The sequence below is a fragment of the Vulpes lagopus genome, chromosome 17, assembly GCF_018345385.1.
Source record: "Vulpes lagopus strain Blue_001 chromosome 17, ASM1834538v1, whole genome shotgun sequence".
In the NCBI taxonomy this organism is placed as follows: domain Eukaryota; kingdom Metazoa; phylum Chordata; class Mammalia; order Carnivora; family Canidae; genus Vulpes; species Vulpes lagopus.
The window spans coordinates 5,007,643-5,023,225 of NC_054840.1; the positions used below are offsets into that span (position 1 = coordinate 5,007,643).

The window sequence follows — 15,583 nt, forward strand, 5'->3', positions numbered from 1 at the left end:
ATTTAATGTATTCATTTGTACACAATAGGGTGATGTAAAACTTCACTAACCTAGGCCCCTTTAATTCAGAAATTATCATAGGAAAAGTCATGGGTGTAATATGAAGGACTGTGGCTAGAGATAGGAAACACAATAAACTTGAAACCTTTCTTTAACTAACTTGTGTATGATTTTAGAAAAGTCCCATAACCCCTCTGGTTTCTGTTGTGTTTAAAGTGAGCTGAATCATTCAATCAATCCATCTCAGCATCATATAATTCCATGATTCTACATGGACCAGATAGATGTTCCTTTTCTACGTTATCCTTTCTCTAAGCAGTGGTTCTTGGAATGAAATTATTTTTGTTGGCATGTTTTTTTCATCTGGACGTGACTAGGCTTCAGGGATCACATGAATTCCCTAAACTTGGGCAATTATGTTTGGGTGCATTTTTCTGAGCAGGGGTATATAGTTTACATCTGATTCTCAAAAGGGATAAAAACCAAATTCAATAATGAACTAATTCCAAGTGATTCACATTAACTTGTGAAAACAGGCTCAGAAGAAGTTTGCTTAATAATACTGTGTTGGTTTTATAACATTCTGTGTCCCACATCAGTAACATGATACACTTTAGTAGTAGAAGCTACATTTCAAACTTTCATTAATAGCTGTCTCCCCATGTGGTGATAGGCCCTGGACTACGTCTAGTTCACCTCATTATATCAAATGCCTTGAACAGTGCCTAGCTTCTGATGAATCAAAGAAGGCAAATGCCTACCAGTTTATCTTTAGGCAAGAAGACAGCTAGGGAATGATCATCTTTTCATCTGGGCATGAATCAAGATTCCAGAACTTAGGTGATAGAAGAATCAACAAATAAGGATAGATAGATCATCTTATCCTCAAGCCAAGCCTTACAATTTCAGTAAAAAAGAAATGAAACCCAAAGTGAGGAAGGCCTACCCAGAAGTGGCAAGGTCAAGACTAGAGTCCTTATCCAATGGTACAGGTTCCTTTCATTCACTCCACTAAGCACCTAATTATTGAGTGCAAATGAACACATCATCCAAATTCCAGGTCCTTTCTTTTAACTGAAATTCAACAGCGAACAAACCCATCCTTCATTATAAGTACACATACCATAAATAACTTCTGATTTTTGCCTAGTTTATTAACATAAGCAAATAAAATAACATCAGGTCTTATATGTAATATAAGTTGGATTCACTGTCATATCTACAAAAGACATTCAGTACTATAAATAAAATTCTTTTATCATGCAAACTTAATTAGTTTTTCCATAATACTTGTTTATTTGTCTTAATTGACAATTACAGGAAGAAAGGGGCTTCATTCATTAGTACCTTTTAAAATACACAGTACATAAAACTGAATACATGTTATTTCATTCCTACACACTTCTGGTAATTGATTTTTAAAAACCTAATAATATTTGCATTTCTTTTATCTTTTTACAGGAGCATTGTTTTAAACCCAGCTTATTTCCGAAATCATCTTCGCCAGGCAACAGTGTTTAGATGTCTGGAGAGATATTCAGAAGCTGCCCGGTATGTTTGTTATAACTTTTGTGAAGATTTATTTCAAGTTAAATTAATTTTATTCTCAGCTTCTGGTAATAGCATAATAGAACTTTCCATTTCTCTCATGGAGTATGATTTTACCAGAATTATTGTCTTATAAACGTCAAACCAACAATTATTGACTATCTTTTTCTTTAATTAAAGCCATTTCGTGTTCATAGCTCTTAGTAAAATTCAAACTTTCCAGCCATGAGGTCACTGATAATGATGGGAAAACTTCCAGGGAAGATTAGAAATGAACTTGACCTCTTGCTCTCAAGTAGCTTCCTGGTCCTGGTTGTAATGACACAATTCTGTGACTCTCTCTTTCTTGAGTTCTGGATAAATGAAATCCAACCACATGAAAAAGACCTTAGGAGCTCTTTCTAGAGGAGATGGCATCAGTTATAACATCAAGGGTTGTTAGAGCTGTTCTAACATATTGCCTCCTGGACCCCAATATATTTTATAAAAAACCTTGTGAAACAGTCTTTAATATTCTCATCCCCAGAACCTAGACTTACAGCAAAAAAATAAATAAAATATATATTACAAGAATTGTGCAACAACTTCAGTGCTACACTCAGAGTTCCTTCTCACCTATGACAGCCAAGGCTTTATTCCTACCTGAGTCAAGCTCATCATATTGGATTTCCCTTCCCTTTGATGAATCTCTCAGTGAATTTTCCCCATCTCCAATGAGTAGCTGCCGTTTCTTACTTGTCCACTTTATTATCTCAGGAATTTAGCAAGAGAATGTGAGTGGTTTTTACGCTTATCTCCAAGCACAACTCCTAGGGAGAGATCTGCAGTAATAGGGATGAGAAGCCTAGGTTGCGGGTGGTTATTGTCCTTAGAAACTTTGCAAATAACACTTGGAAAGTGAAGCTTAAGGAATTTAAATGGATAATAAAATGGTTCCATAAAATTAATACCATGAAGTCGACATGAATTCCATTTCTATAAGATGGTCCTAAGAGTTTCCAAAACTGAATTAAATGACGAAGGTAGAAGACAGAATTAATCCCAACTACAATCACTTTGCAGTCAAATAACCAAAATGCCACATCTATTTACCTGTGTGTTAATGTGCATTTTTAAAAATTAAAATAGTCTATTTATCAATCTCATTTTTTACATTGTTTTTTCTTATGCTTTCTCTACTGTGTTCCATCTTTTGTACTCATTTATGACTTCTTCCTACATTTTATTTTCTCCACTGAGTTGTCTCTGTGACTTTCATTCCACCCACATACTTTTCCTGACTATGTGAATGAGAGAACATTTAAGAGGTAAGCTTCCTTCAGTCCCATGCTTTTTAAGTCCCAAGCTACAAATGAAGCTAATAGGTCCAAAGTAAACAGATATCACTATTTGTAAAATAGTATTTTCTAAGAAATGGTCTATTAACGTGTCTTCTGAATCTAATCAGAAGATCAATGGAAGGATAAATGCAACTTCAGAACTGGATTACAACTAGTAAAAAAAACTGCTAGTGGTGTGCTGAGGTTGGCCTTATAAATTTCAGAAAGCCAAATATTGACTTTCTGGAATTTGAGGAGAGCCAATTGTTAAAATAGAGCAGAAATTAGCATTGCTGGGAGAATTTACACTCTGGAAGTTAGCAAATGCTACAAATTTAGGCTTTTTGGGTCCAGGGAGAGTCAAGTCATCAGCATATCTCTGACTGTAACTTAACTATATCAAGCATGGCTGAGTTAAAGTTGTGACAAAAATTCTTTATGGATCCTAAAACAAACAATAAGAACTTGAAAATTAAGAATTTGTTAGTATTTGTCATGTAAAATTGGAACTGAGTAACCATTGTCCTTGATATGTATAACCCTGCAGTGAAATTAAGTGTATCTATTTAATATACAATGACCCACCCACCTGACAATATTCCTTGAGGGAGTTCCTAATAATTGTTGGTTATAGTGGCATGGACTTTCCAACAGAGAAGCAGATACAATTAATTTGCCATACAAGAGTTTTTCACCTTGGCTTCCTTGGCAAGTATAGTCCTCAATATACAGTATTAGTCATTATGGTTTCCCCAAGGGAAACCATAATGAACATAAATAACATAGTGTCCCTTAGCTATTAGATTTGCAATGTAAAACAATAAGTTGCAAATCCATATATAGAAGATTCATGTTTATCAATTAACTTCTTGGAGATTTGGGTAGTTTGGTTCAGGCCTCTTACGAGGACATTACATTAAAACTCACTGGAAAAGCCAACACCTCAAAGTTATTTCCTCTAGAATGCCAAGTAGTCATGTTTCTGAAGTTGAAAGACACTTAGTAAATACAAGAGAATGCCATTACTATGTGACTTAGGAAGTCTTCAAATCATGATTTGCAGTGAAGTGAATCATCTCTTTCTGATTCACATTAGAGTATTTATAACCAGTCCCTAGAAATTAGGCCATCTAAGGTTTTCTGAGCCTAACCAGCTCTACCCAGGAAGGGATATCTAGTAAATACTCCAGAAGAGATTCCCAGGATAGCCTCATAAAAACTGAGATTCTCAACCAGAAAGGCTAGAGAAAAATGCTATGACCTGTAGTGGAATAGAAGGTATCAGTCAGCTTTACAACAATGAGCAGGTCCTTTTATTTTATGGGTCAATATTCTTTTAGTAACATCCTACCTACCAGAGAAGAGAGCAAGAATATATAGATGGTAGAAAATTGAATAAAAATAAGGATATTTTATTTTGGTTTAGGCTCTGCAGGGATGCTGGTCATCCTTGAGCAGACAACTGACACTGGTAAAATTGATGAAAGCACATTTTCAGGCCATAAATCTAAATTTAAGTTGCTGTAACTCCCCAAGAAACAGCCAACCTGTGAGGTCCTACCTGAAATAGCAAGTAGCCTAGCTCTTTAACATCTCTTTGTTTCTATCCACATAAAAGTATATGTGTTGAAGTAGAATGTCTTTACTTGAATCTGTCTTTTCTTTCCCAGCACTCACACTGGCACACACATACATACACACATCATTTGACTCTACCTTCGTAACAAAGATGGTAGACAAGAAAAAATATGCAGAGATGTGAAACAAACAAAAGTACAGACTATTTTTATTTTGTGAAGAGAAATTCTAACTCTTGATAATATGAATGGCATGTCTTTTACTTCTGTTTGTTCAATGACTTCCACAGACTTTGGCACATACCAAGCACCAGGTCAGGGCTTGCAAATTAAATTAGCCAGTTTTGAGTTTGTGGTTAAGAACCATTTAGCTGCAGCAGTAAGAGGATATTACATGAAATTAGTCAACCCTGGTTGAAAGATGAATATGAGTGTGCACATAGTAGTTACGGTGGTAGTATCATGCCTCCTATAGTAAATACCTATATGGCAAAAACTAGATGGTATTACACAGAGTCTTTAGTTAGGACCATGCTGTGTAAGAGGAAGCAAACAGAAGGTAATACTAATGGGGAAAGTACAACAAAAGCTTCTATCCATCATGAAGGCGGAGTTCGTTGTGTATTTCTACATGTATGAACTAGATGAGAGATACTAGGACAGTAACAATACATTTAAATGCTCACAAATCTCAGGCTGATGGTGTGCAAAGAAGGCCAATTGTAAGAAAAAAGAGTTGTATGAATTACAGAGAACTAAAGACCACTAACTACAATGACCATATAATTTATCTTTAAAACTTAGTGAAAATGGGCACTATTAAGAAATACCAGGAAAATATGAATAAATTAGGACTGCTATGACCACACTGGCCATCTGGTCACCGTAACCACAGCCTTTCTGAAGGGAGTGGCCATATTCAAGTCCAGTTTGTGTTGCTATATACAAGCTCAGTGTTGCAGATTTTTGAGTCTTCAAGAAATAATATCTTTCAGAACTTGGCAAGAAGAAATTTCTTAACTTTTAAATGTCAATTATTTCAAGTTTGTCAAACACAGTGTCATCTTTAAAAAGCTGAAGTAGTCCCATTCATGAAAATGTAATTCACTGATTTGTTGCAATAGATCTTGTCTCTTCTACCTTTTATTTGTAACAGTATCGTATAACGCTACATTATATATAATACTGTGAGAAATAGATTAGATAATAATAAACTATGTGGTCTAAAATTTTCTTTCTTGTTTTAAAAAACATTTTATTTATTTATTCATGAGGGATACAGAGAGAGGCAGAGACACAGGCAGAGGGAGAAGCAGGCTCCCTGCAGGGAGCCCGATGTGGGACTCGATCCCAGGACCCTGGGATCATGCCCCAAGCCAAAGGCAGGGGCTCAACCACTGAGCCACCAGGCATCTTGGCATCCCTATAGTCTAATATATTCTTATCTTTTCCCATCTTAAGGTAATACACAGGCAGTAGGTTTCTGTTCAGCCAAATCAAAACACAATATTTTAAGATGACTTAATTCATGGCTACACTCATTGAGAAGCCAGATAGATAGTAGAGGTTAGTAGAAATGGGAGTAGGTGGGATGCTGAGGATCAAGCAAAGGATTTGGGACTTTGGTTGTGTTATTGCTGGTATTTTGTTATAAAAGCTGATCCCACTGGAAATTGAAAATAATGCATACATAAATCACAACTTTCCAAAAAAAAAGAGTGACCCCAAAATAAATTTAAGTGTTTGTTCAGAAATCTAGTAACATAAAACAGTGATATTACTTTTTTTTAAGATTTTATTTACCCATTCATGAGAGACACAGAGAAAGAGAGGAAGAGACACAGGCAGAGGGAGAAGCAGGCTCCCCATGGGGAGCCCAATACAGGACTCAGTCTTAGGACCCCGGGATCACACCCTGGGCCGAAGGCAGATGCTCAACCACTGAGCCACCCAGGTGCCCCAGTGATATTACTATTGATAAAAGCAATCACTCACGAATAGTGCTACAACCACAAGCAGCAAGAAACCACGTCAGCTGTTACAGCCTCATAGAACTCTATGATTTTAAGAGATTATTGTGTATCTTGCAAGGGAGGAGAATATACTGACAGGTAGACTCAAGACAAGTGATTCTGAAGAGATGATAGTAGTGTTAGGAGTTTATTTTAACTTAGTTCTGATTTAATTGAAAGTGTAAAATCCATTCAAACACCATGCAAGATACTAAAAATACATCACAGTTTTTTTGGTTAAAATAAGTTCTCACTTATGCCTTCAAATAGTATAAATGAAGACTGTAGGCTAATTTTTATTCTTAAACTGGCCATCTGCCTGAAGGGCTTTCTCTTTCTTTATTGGAGACAGTTTGCCTTTACCAGAACAGCTTTAGTGTGGGCTAGCATTAATCAGTCCTATGTGACATATAGTTGTATGTTGGAAGATAGACACGATCATTCCACCATCAAGTGATTTTCCCTTTCCCTCGGCATGACAAAGCTGTATGAACCCTGAGCACTATAAAGTGTTGCTTCTTCACATATGATTTCTATAACAGACACTAATAAAGACAAACGTAGTCATTTCATATAGCTTAGGTTAAATATCTGACTAAAAGACTACAACGCACGCAGCCTGTACATATGTAAGGTGTATAGTGTTTGTGACTTCAAGGAAAAAAAATGAAGGTTAAAATACTCTAAAGCTTCAAGCTTCTAACCATCTTTTACGTCTTAAGGATTTAAAATTACACACTCATAAATGTCTAATCTTACAACAAAAGTACTAATCTTAAGGTTGCGATAACTGATGGCTTAAAAGTAATTGTTTCCCTTAAGAAAAGTTGAATCTTTTGGACATCATCCAAATTATAAGTAAATCATTGGAAGAATAAATAATTTTACATGCGTATAGAAAAGAAATTTAACACCGGTGATTGCAACGGACATCCAAAAATTCATTAGAGAAAACAAACATTGATTGACTTTGTGAATTCCTCCATTTTGCTGATGTATATCATGATAATTACTTTGGTCCCTTTTCTGTTTTGAATGATATGCTATGTATTTGCGTTACCTATAGACATTTCTAATATAATTTAGAAATGCACCATCCTTGGACTTTGTGTACTTTCTGCAAATAATGACCTAGAAAACTTGTGGAAGGATACAGAGAAAGAGTTTTTTTCTGTCTTATAAATCCAACCTTGCATCTTTAAAAAAAAAAAAAAAGTGGTGGAACAATAAAGTCTACATAAGAGGGAATGCAGAAAGGCCCTAGGGTGTCACATTTTATGTGTGAAGAAATAAAGATGTTCTCTTCTTATCCTTTTCTTCAATCAGATGCCCACCGTAGTCCACACTTTCTACAATAGTGAAATGTAGAAAACCAATTAAACATAAAAAAGTTTAACCCAAAGGAGCCCAAGTTTTACTCCAAGTGTTCTGTGCTATTTTCTAATGTCTAAGTGTTGCCAAGTAAATTAGAGTTTACTCTGAAGATGCTGAAATTATGACAAATGGATCAAAACTTCCATGTCTTATTCTATAAATTGCAGATAGTAATAGCGTCTATGTCCCAGAGGTTATTACGAGGATGAATGATGAGATAATCTATGTAGTACACTTAGCACAGTACTTGGCACATCATAAACTCTGAATAAAAAATATCATTGCTTTTGTTGTTGTTAATAATGAGAGCTCTCTGAAGATAGATGAAGCTTCCTAAAGAGACAATAAATTTCTCAACTTTGACGCCAGAACATGTTTTGCAATCATCACCTGAGGTCTTGCACGACAAGAAACAGATTGCACCACAAATACTACTAGACCCTGTCTCACTCTGAGAGTCATGTCTGTGTTTGGGGGAAACCCAGTATTAACTAATGTGGGGGTTTGAAAGGCATGATTTTGGTTGGTTTAAGGAGTTAAAAGGGGTGAAATTGGCTTTTTAAAAAGTTTTGCATATGAATATATCATGAATGTTAGCATCCTATTTCATTCTGAGAGATATTCTAATTATTCTTGAAGCGAGTTAGAATGTAGAGCTCCCCAGAGTGGGCAGGTGGAAGTTCCAATGACATAAAGAGAACTGTTCAGGTCACCTGGCTTTGACTCCAAATTCTCCCTTTTTCCTTTCCTCATTTCTGTCAAAAATAGCAATACACTAACAAAAGATTAGGCTGGAAATCCTAACAGCACACTGCCAGAAACTCTGAAATTCTTCACCGGTCCCCCTCCCCTTTCTTTTTAAATACTGGCATGGGTTCATCACACTATTATGCACATAAATTAATCTTGATGCCACTAATTGTGAAAATTGCTTATAAGTCAAAAGCTCTGTTTTTGTGTATCTGTCTGCTGAAGAGGAATAGTCTGCATTAGAGAAATATAGTCAAGCCAGAGACCGTGTGTTCCACTCCTAGGACTACCGATGACTAGCTATGGGTGACCTTGGGCAAGTTAATTAAGTAACGTCTTTCAGTTTCAATTTCCTCACTATAAAATAGAGATAATAATACTTACTTTGTAAAGTATTGCATGGAACAATGAATAGAAAACATTAAACTCAGTGCCTGGCACATAGTAAGCCCTCAACGAATAGCCCTGAAATTATTATTGTTGTCGTCGTCATTGTTGCTGCTGCTGTTGTTGTTGCTGTTACAAGCTTTGACGGTGATATTTAAAACCCTAAAACACTCACTCCAAAATAATTATGTCGAGTGCAACTTTGGTATAAACATTATATTCCCAGGCTACCACCCCAATTTATCTCAATTTTGGCAGCCATCATCCATGATCCCTTCTCTTTGCCAAATTCTATGTCAGATGCTGGTGGTGCATTAGCTTTGTTCCTCAGAACTCTGCAAAGAAATTATATTCTGCATGTTTTAGGTGAAAGAACTTAAGGTAGAATTTGCACGACTTACCAAATACCGTTGATAAGTAGCAAATCTGAAATTTGAGCTTAGTCTTATCACCAAGACACTGACTCCTGCACAAAGGATGCACTTGGTATCGTCAGACTTTGTATCTGCCACTCGGGTGAGTTTGAAATGGTATTGCCTCACTCTGGTTTACATTTTCACTTTTTTATTATTAGTGTGCTTGTGCATTTTTAATATATTTATTGGGCAATCATGTTTCCTCTTCTGTGAAATTCTCCATTTGTGTATTTATCTTTTGTTCATTCCTTATTGGATTGTCTTTTTATCATTGGATCAGATTCTTTATATACTCTGGGTACTAATACGTTTTAGCAATACATGTTGCAGGTAATTCCTTCCAATTTATGGTTTATATAATCATACTCTTCTTGGTATCTTTTGATAAAAAATAAATCCAAAGACTTATTTTTAGCATAGTTAAGTATAGTCAAATTCTTTTATGATTTGCACTGTTTTCAGGTTTTTAAAAAATTCTCTCCTATCCCAAGCTCATCATATAGCTTCTATATTGTCTTCAAAAGTTGTATTTATTTCTTTATTTATTTATTTTGTCTTCAAAAGTTTTAAAGCTTTTCCTTTACCTTTAAAGTTTTGACCCTATGATAATTGCTTTTTATACATGGTGGGAGGTAGGACTCTCTTATTATATTTTTCCTTCAATGACACTGAGCCAATTATCTTGCTATCTTAAATCCTTTTGCTATTGATCTTCCATGTTAGCTCTGTTTATATCAGTTCTCCATGTATGAATATGCCAGTTTGTGGTCTTTATTCTATTCATATATCTATTTGTCTGTTGCATTGCCAAAACCACACTATCCTACGTAGGATGGTTTATAATATATCCTGATATCCAGCAAAGGAAACTTTACCAACTGATTCTTTTTCGGGAATGTTTTGTCTAGTCTAAGCCTTTTGCTCTTCCACATAAACTGTAGAAAGTGTGGATTTGAATTCCAAACCAGGATAGTGTAGGTTCTAGTTAGGAATTCCCAAGGAAGACTTTCTTACTTTCTTTTTTGTGCTTCACCAGGATCCAAGGCCAAGGCTGATATGCTGTTCCACCATTTTGCTCTATTAAGAGTTTCTCCTGGTTCTTTCATTTAACATGTTATTTGTAAGAGAAACTTTAAGCAGGTTGTCTATTCAGTCTTCACTCTGCTGAAAACCTCAAGATTTGTCTACTTTTCCCCATATACATGTCCCATCAAAAGCAAGTGACTAGATCAGTAAATACTAACATACATCCTCAGAAAAAAAGAGCCCCTTTACTTATGTAGCACTATCTACATAGTTTTTAAATGACTGACACAAAAAGCCAAGCAAATGGCACACTCAATGGCCAAAGCTAAAACAATGTGAATAACTGGGGCACCTGGGTGGTTCAGTGGGTTAGGCACCCAACTCTTGATTTCAGCTGGTGTCATGATCCTGGGAATGAGCCCTGTGTAGGGCTCCTGCTCTGCAGGGAATCTGTCTCCCTCTCCCTCTGCCCCTCCCCCAGCTCATGCGTGTTCTCTCTCTCATAAATAAATCTTTAAAAAAAATACAATTTGAATAACAAAGTAAATATTGATGGCATCAAATTATAACCCATTGAATTTTTTATAATCCATTGGATTAAATGAATATTCATATCTGAATTTATACTAATATAAAAATAATTGAATAAATATATGGGGGATAAACTAAAACTCTTCCTTACGGAGGAATACCAATTAATAAATGTAGAATAAATGAGAGAAAATCAGTGTTAGCAAACACCACAGTAATAATTGTTCCAAGCAAGATCTACTAATGGACTTTAATTTCAGCAATTCCACTTCCGGTACTTATCTGAAGACAACAAAAACATTAATTTGAAAAGATGCCTGTACTTCCATGTTCATTACAGTGTTATCTATAATAGCTGATATATGGAAGCAATCTAAGTGTCCTCAATAGATGAATGGAGGGGATCCCTGGGTGGCTCAGCGGTTTAGCGCCTGCCTTCGCCCCAGGGCGTGATGCTGGAGTCCCGGGATCGAGTCCCACGTCGTGCTCCCTGCGTGGAGCCTGCTTCTCCCTCTGCCTGTGGCTCTGCCTCTCTCCTTCTCTGTGTCTATCATGAGTAAATAAATAAAATCTTAGAAACAATAGATGAATGGATAAAGAAGATATGGTGTGCATTTGTGCATTTGTCTGTATGCACACACACATACACACAAAGAAATATTACTGGCCATTAAAAAAAGAGTAAAATCAAGCCTTAACATGGATGGACCTAAAGGGTATTGTGCTAAGTGAGTAAGTTAGACAAAGACAATTACCACATGATTTCACTTACATGTGAAATCTAAAAAATGAAACAAATAAAACAAACCGTAGAAACAGAGAACAAACTGGTGTAGGCACAGGGGGTGGAGGAATAGGTGAAATAAGTAAAGGGAATTTAGAGGTATAAACCTCCAGTTATAAAATAAATAAGTCACAGGAATATGATCTACAGCATAGGGAATACAGTCCATAATATCGTAATAGCTTTGTATGGTGACAGATGGTAACTAGACCTATCATGGTGATTCTTTTATAGTGTATAAAAATATCAAATCATTATGTTGTACACTTGAAACTAATATAAAATTGTATGTCAATTATAATTCAATAAGAAACAATGATCTCCTTCAAGTATTTATCAGATGAAGAGGGAATCCTAGTCACTTTATGGTGAAATAAATGAACAAATATCACCATAATCAAGTGATCATGGTTAATACCACCAGTAATAAAACATGTACATTACATACATCCCCCATTAGTATGCAATCAGGACATCCATCCCTTCTCTAGCATTCTTACCTAAAATGCATAGTTTCAGTCTAATCATGAAAAAATATCATACAAATTAAATTTGAGAAACAGTCTACAGAATAACCAATTAATTCTCATTAAGAGTATCCAGGCCATGAAAGGAAAGAAAAGAATGAAGAAATGTCAAAGACTGGAAGACACTGATGATACACAACAACTAAATGTATTGTGGGATCCTTAATTGGATCTTGGAGTAGAAATGTGGCCATAAGGGAAAAAATGGTGAAATTTAGAAAAATCTGTAGTTTATTTAGTAGTACTGTACCAATATTAATTTCCTGGTTCATTCACTACTCTATGGTTTTGTAAGTTGTCAAGATTAGAGGAGGCTAGCTAGAACAATATACATAACTCTGTGTACTATTTTTGCAGGTTTTCTGTAAATTTCAAATTATTTCAAAACAAATTTCCTTAGAAACTTATTTTTTTATGTTTGTTTTCAGTCCATCTTGTGTAAAAGTATCAGCTATACTAGGTAGTGTTTCTCTGATCATCTCATCCACCATATTCTTAAATTTGAGACTTAACATTTTAAAGACATTTTTATCATCTTTCTCTCCCAGCCTATTTTGGGATATCCTTTGCCTGCTATAATTTAAGAACATGTTCTTTTTCTACATATTATATCTCCTACAGATTCCATCTTAATTTTAGCTTCTGGAGCTTATTTTGATATACTTTTATGCTCTTCTTTAATTACCTGAGTCATAAAATCTGGTGCTGACTCCATTAAGCTTTGGGCTAGCCAATCAAGATCAGCAGTTCAGTTCTATTGTTACAATTGTGTTGGCCTTGGCAAGAGCTTTAAACCTCTGTGGAATGAGAATAATGGTAGGACCCAGTCTCATGTCTCCAAAAGTTATGAGAATCAACTCTCTTCCTTCCCCTGGATTCCCTGACATCATACTCTCTGGGTTTTTTCCCCTACTTCTCTAACTTTTCCTTCTTAATCCCTTATTGTTCAACCTACTGCTTAACAATTACTGTTTCCAAAGGGCCTATCTCCTTTACTCTTTTTTTAATTGTGCATCTACTTTTCCTTGGCCATTAAATGCTAGTTTTAACTAATCAATCTACTTATGACTCCCAAATTTATGCCTACTTTCTCAGATCTTCCTCCCAACCTCCACATTTATATATTCAAGCAACTTCTGGATATTCCCACTTGACTGTATTATAAGCATCTCAATCAAAACATATGTTCTAGATTGAACCCTATTGCTTTCAAAAACTTAACTCTCCAGTATCTTAATTATCTAACATAATGGATTGATTAATTAAATACTGGAATTACCCATGGAATACAATGCTACCATTTTAATTACTGCTACAGATGCAAATTTACTAATGTGCAAGCTAACCTCACCATATTTTTTGTTTTAAAAAGCAGGTTAAAAAGCAAGGTGTGTAGTATGCTCTATTTACAGAGCAAATTTGAACACATCTCTCTCCAGACTAATTACTTTAAATGATTTTCCATAATCTACAAAATAAATCCTGGCAAAAAAATTAAAATGTCTCTTGTAATTAAGACCCTGTTTGTCTCTCTGGCCTCCTTTACACACACACTCACACGCGCGCGCGCGCGCACACACACACACACACACACAGTTTTGTTTTGTTTTTTAAGATTTATTTATTCATGAGAGATACACAGAGTGAGCGGCAGAGACACAGGCAGAGCAAGAGGCAGGCTCCCCACAAGGAGCTGGATGTGGGACTCGATCCCGGACCCCAGGACCAGGACTTGAGCCGAAGGCAGATGGTTAACCACTGAGCCACCCAGGCATCCCACACTCACACTTTAATACTGAAATACTACCCAAACACAGCATGCTGTTTCATACTTATACACATTTGCATATCCTCTTCTCAGAATACCTTTTCCCTCTTTGGTTATCTGTGAAGCCCTTCTTGTGGTTCACCTCCTCCAGGAAGGTTTCCCTGACTCCTTCTGATAAGATTAATTATTATTTTTTCTGTATTATTTCTGTGCCTTGTCTTTAATAGCTATTAGCCCATATGCCCTGTCATAATTATTTCCTTAAATGTAAATTTATCTTAAAATACCAGGGGTTTCTTGAAGATGAGGAACTGACTGATTCACCTTTTTCACCTCCACTACCTATCTTCAGGACTCAATCACATTAATCACAGTATAAAATATTTGTGGAACATAAATTAGAATGCATATGACATACCACAGTTAGCACATAACATACCATAGTTAGAGTACTCTGAAATGAAAGATAGTATTTATTGCTATTTAAATACATACTATAACACAATGATATTTTAAGTCAGAATTAAAAGGAATAAATTCTTCAAAAGGGGACTCCTTACCTAGATGTGTAATCTGAGTGTCAAAATCTTGAATCTAATGGTAAAGTAGGTAAAATCCCCTTAAACCAGACATGTATTAAAAGAAATACAGAATAAAAGGGGGAGCTTCTTATTCCAGAACTTTATAAAAGTCAACAAAAGGATTTATTGGAAATAATATGATCCAGACTCTTTAATGAAAACTTCGTGATTTTTACTCTACATCTTGTATGATTTGAATTTTTCTAAGCCTTACCAACCTGTGAACACAAATCAAATTATAATAATGGAAAAAAAACCTCCATTTACTGGCTTATATCCCCACCTGCATAATACAAGATTTTACTTCTCCCCCAACTAACTTGGGATTTCTGGGATCTGACTCAGATGCACTCTGGAAAAGGAAAGAATGGCGTTGCATGATATGAAGAGGTTAGTTTTTAATGTTAGCATGTAAAGCATATATGGGGTTTTGTATATACAATCTATGTATAAATATGCTCACAAAAAAACATTTAATGCTTATTGTAATATCCATAGAGATATTACATTCAGAAACTGTCACTCAATTTCTCTGCTTGGAATATTTTGGCAAATTAATGAAGATTCTCTTCCGTTGGCCCTTCCTGTCCATTGTCATCATTCCATTTTCCATACATGACTTTGCCAGTTAGTCTAACTCTTCCTTAGCCCTCCGTTAATTATCAAAGCTCTTCCTATAAGACTTGGACCACCCACTTGCCTGGCAGATGTTTGGTTTCTTTGCCACTGATCAGGGAAATCCTTAACATCTTTCTCACATTTAAAAAATAGGTTTAAAACTAGCAATGATTTTATTGCTGATTTGACGGATTCCATTCATTGCCTGTGGGTTTCAGTTTATTGAATAAAATGGCAAGCTGGCACTGGGTTCTATGTAAATTTTCATCTTTCCTTTTGTTTTTTTCACCAATATAATGGAATCCAATTAGGTTAAATGCATGTCTGATGTGACTTTGCTGTTACTGGGTTTTATACTAGTCTTC

General features: G+C 35.6%; 1 protein-coding gene across 1 annotated transcript in view; it reads left to right on the forward strand.

Moving 5' to 3' along the window:
- Window positions 1-15,583, forward strand: part of SPATA16 (spermatogenesis associated 16) — a 195,908-nt gene that overhangs the window by 80,033 nt on the left and 100,292 nt on the right. Inside the window, exon 3 of the mRNA XM_041731425.1 lies at window positions 1,462-1,551. Within this exon, the coding sequence (XP_041587359.1) occupies window positions 1,462-1,551 (90 nt within the window). The remainder of the gene's footprint in view (window positions 1-1,461; window positions 1,552-15,583) is intronic.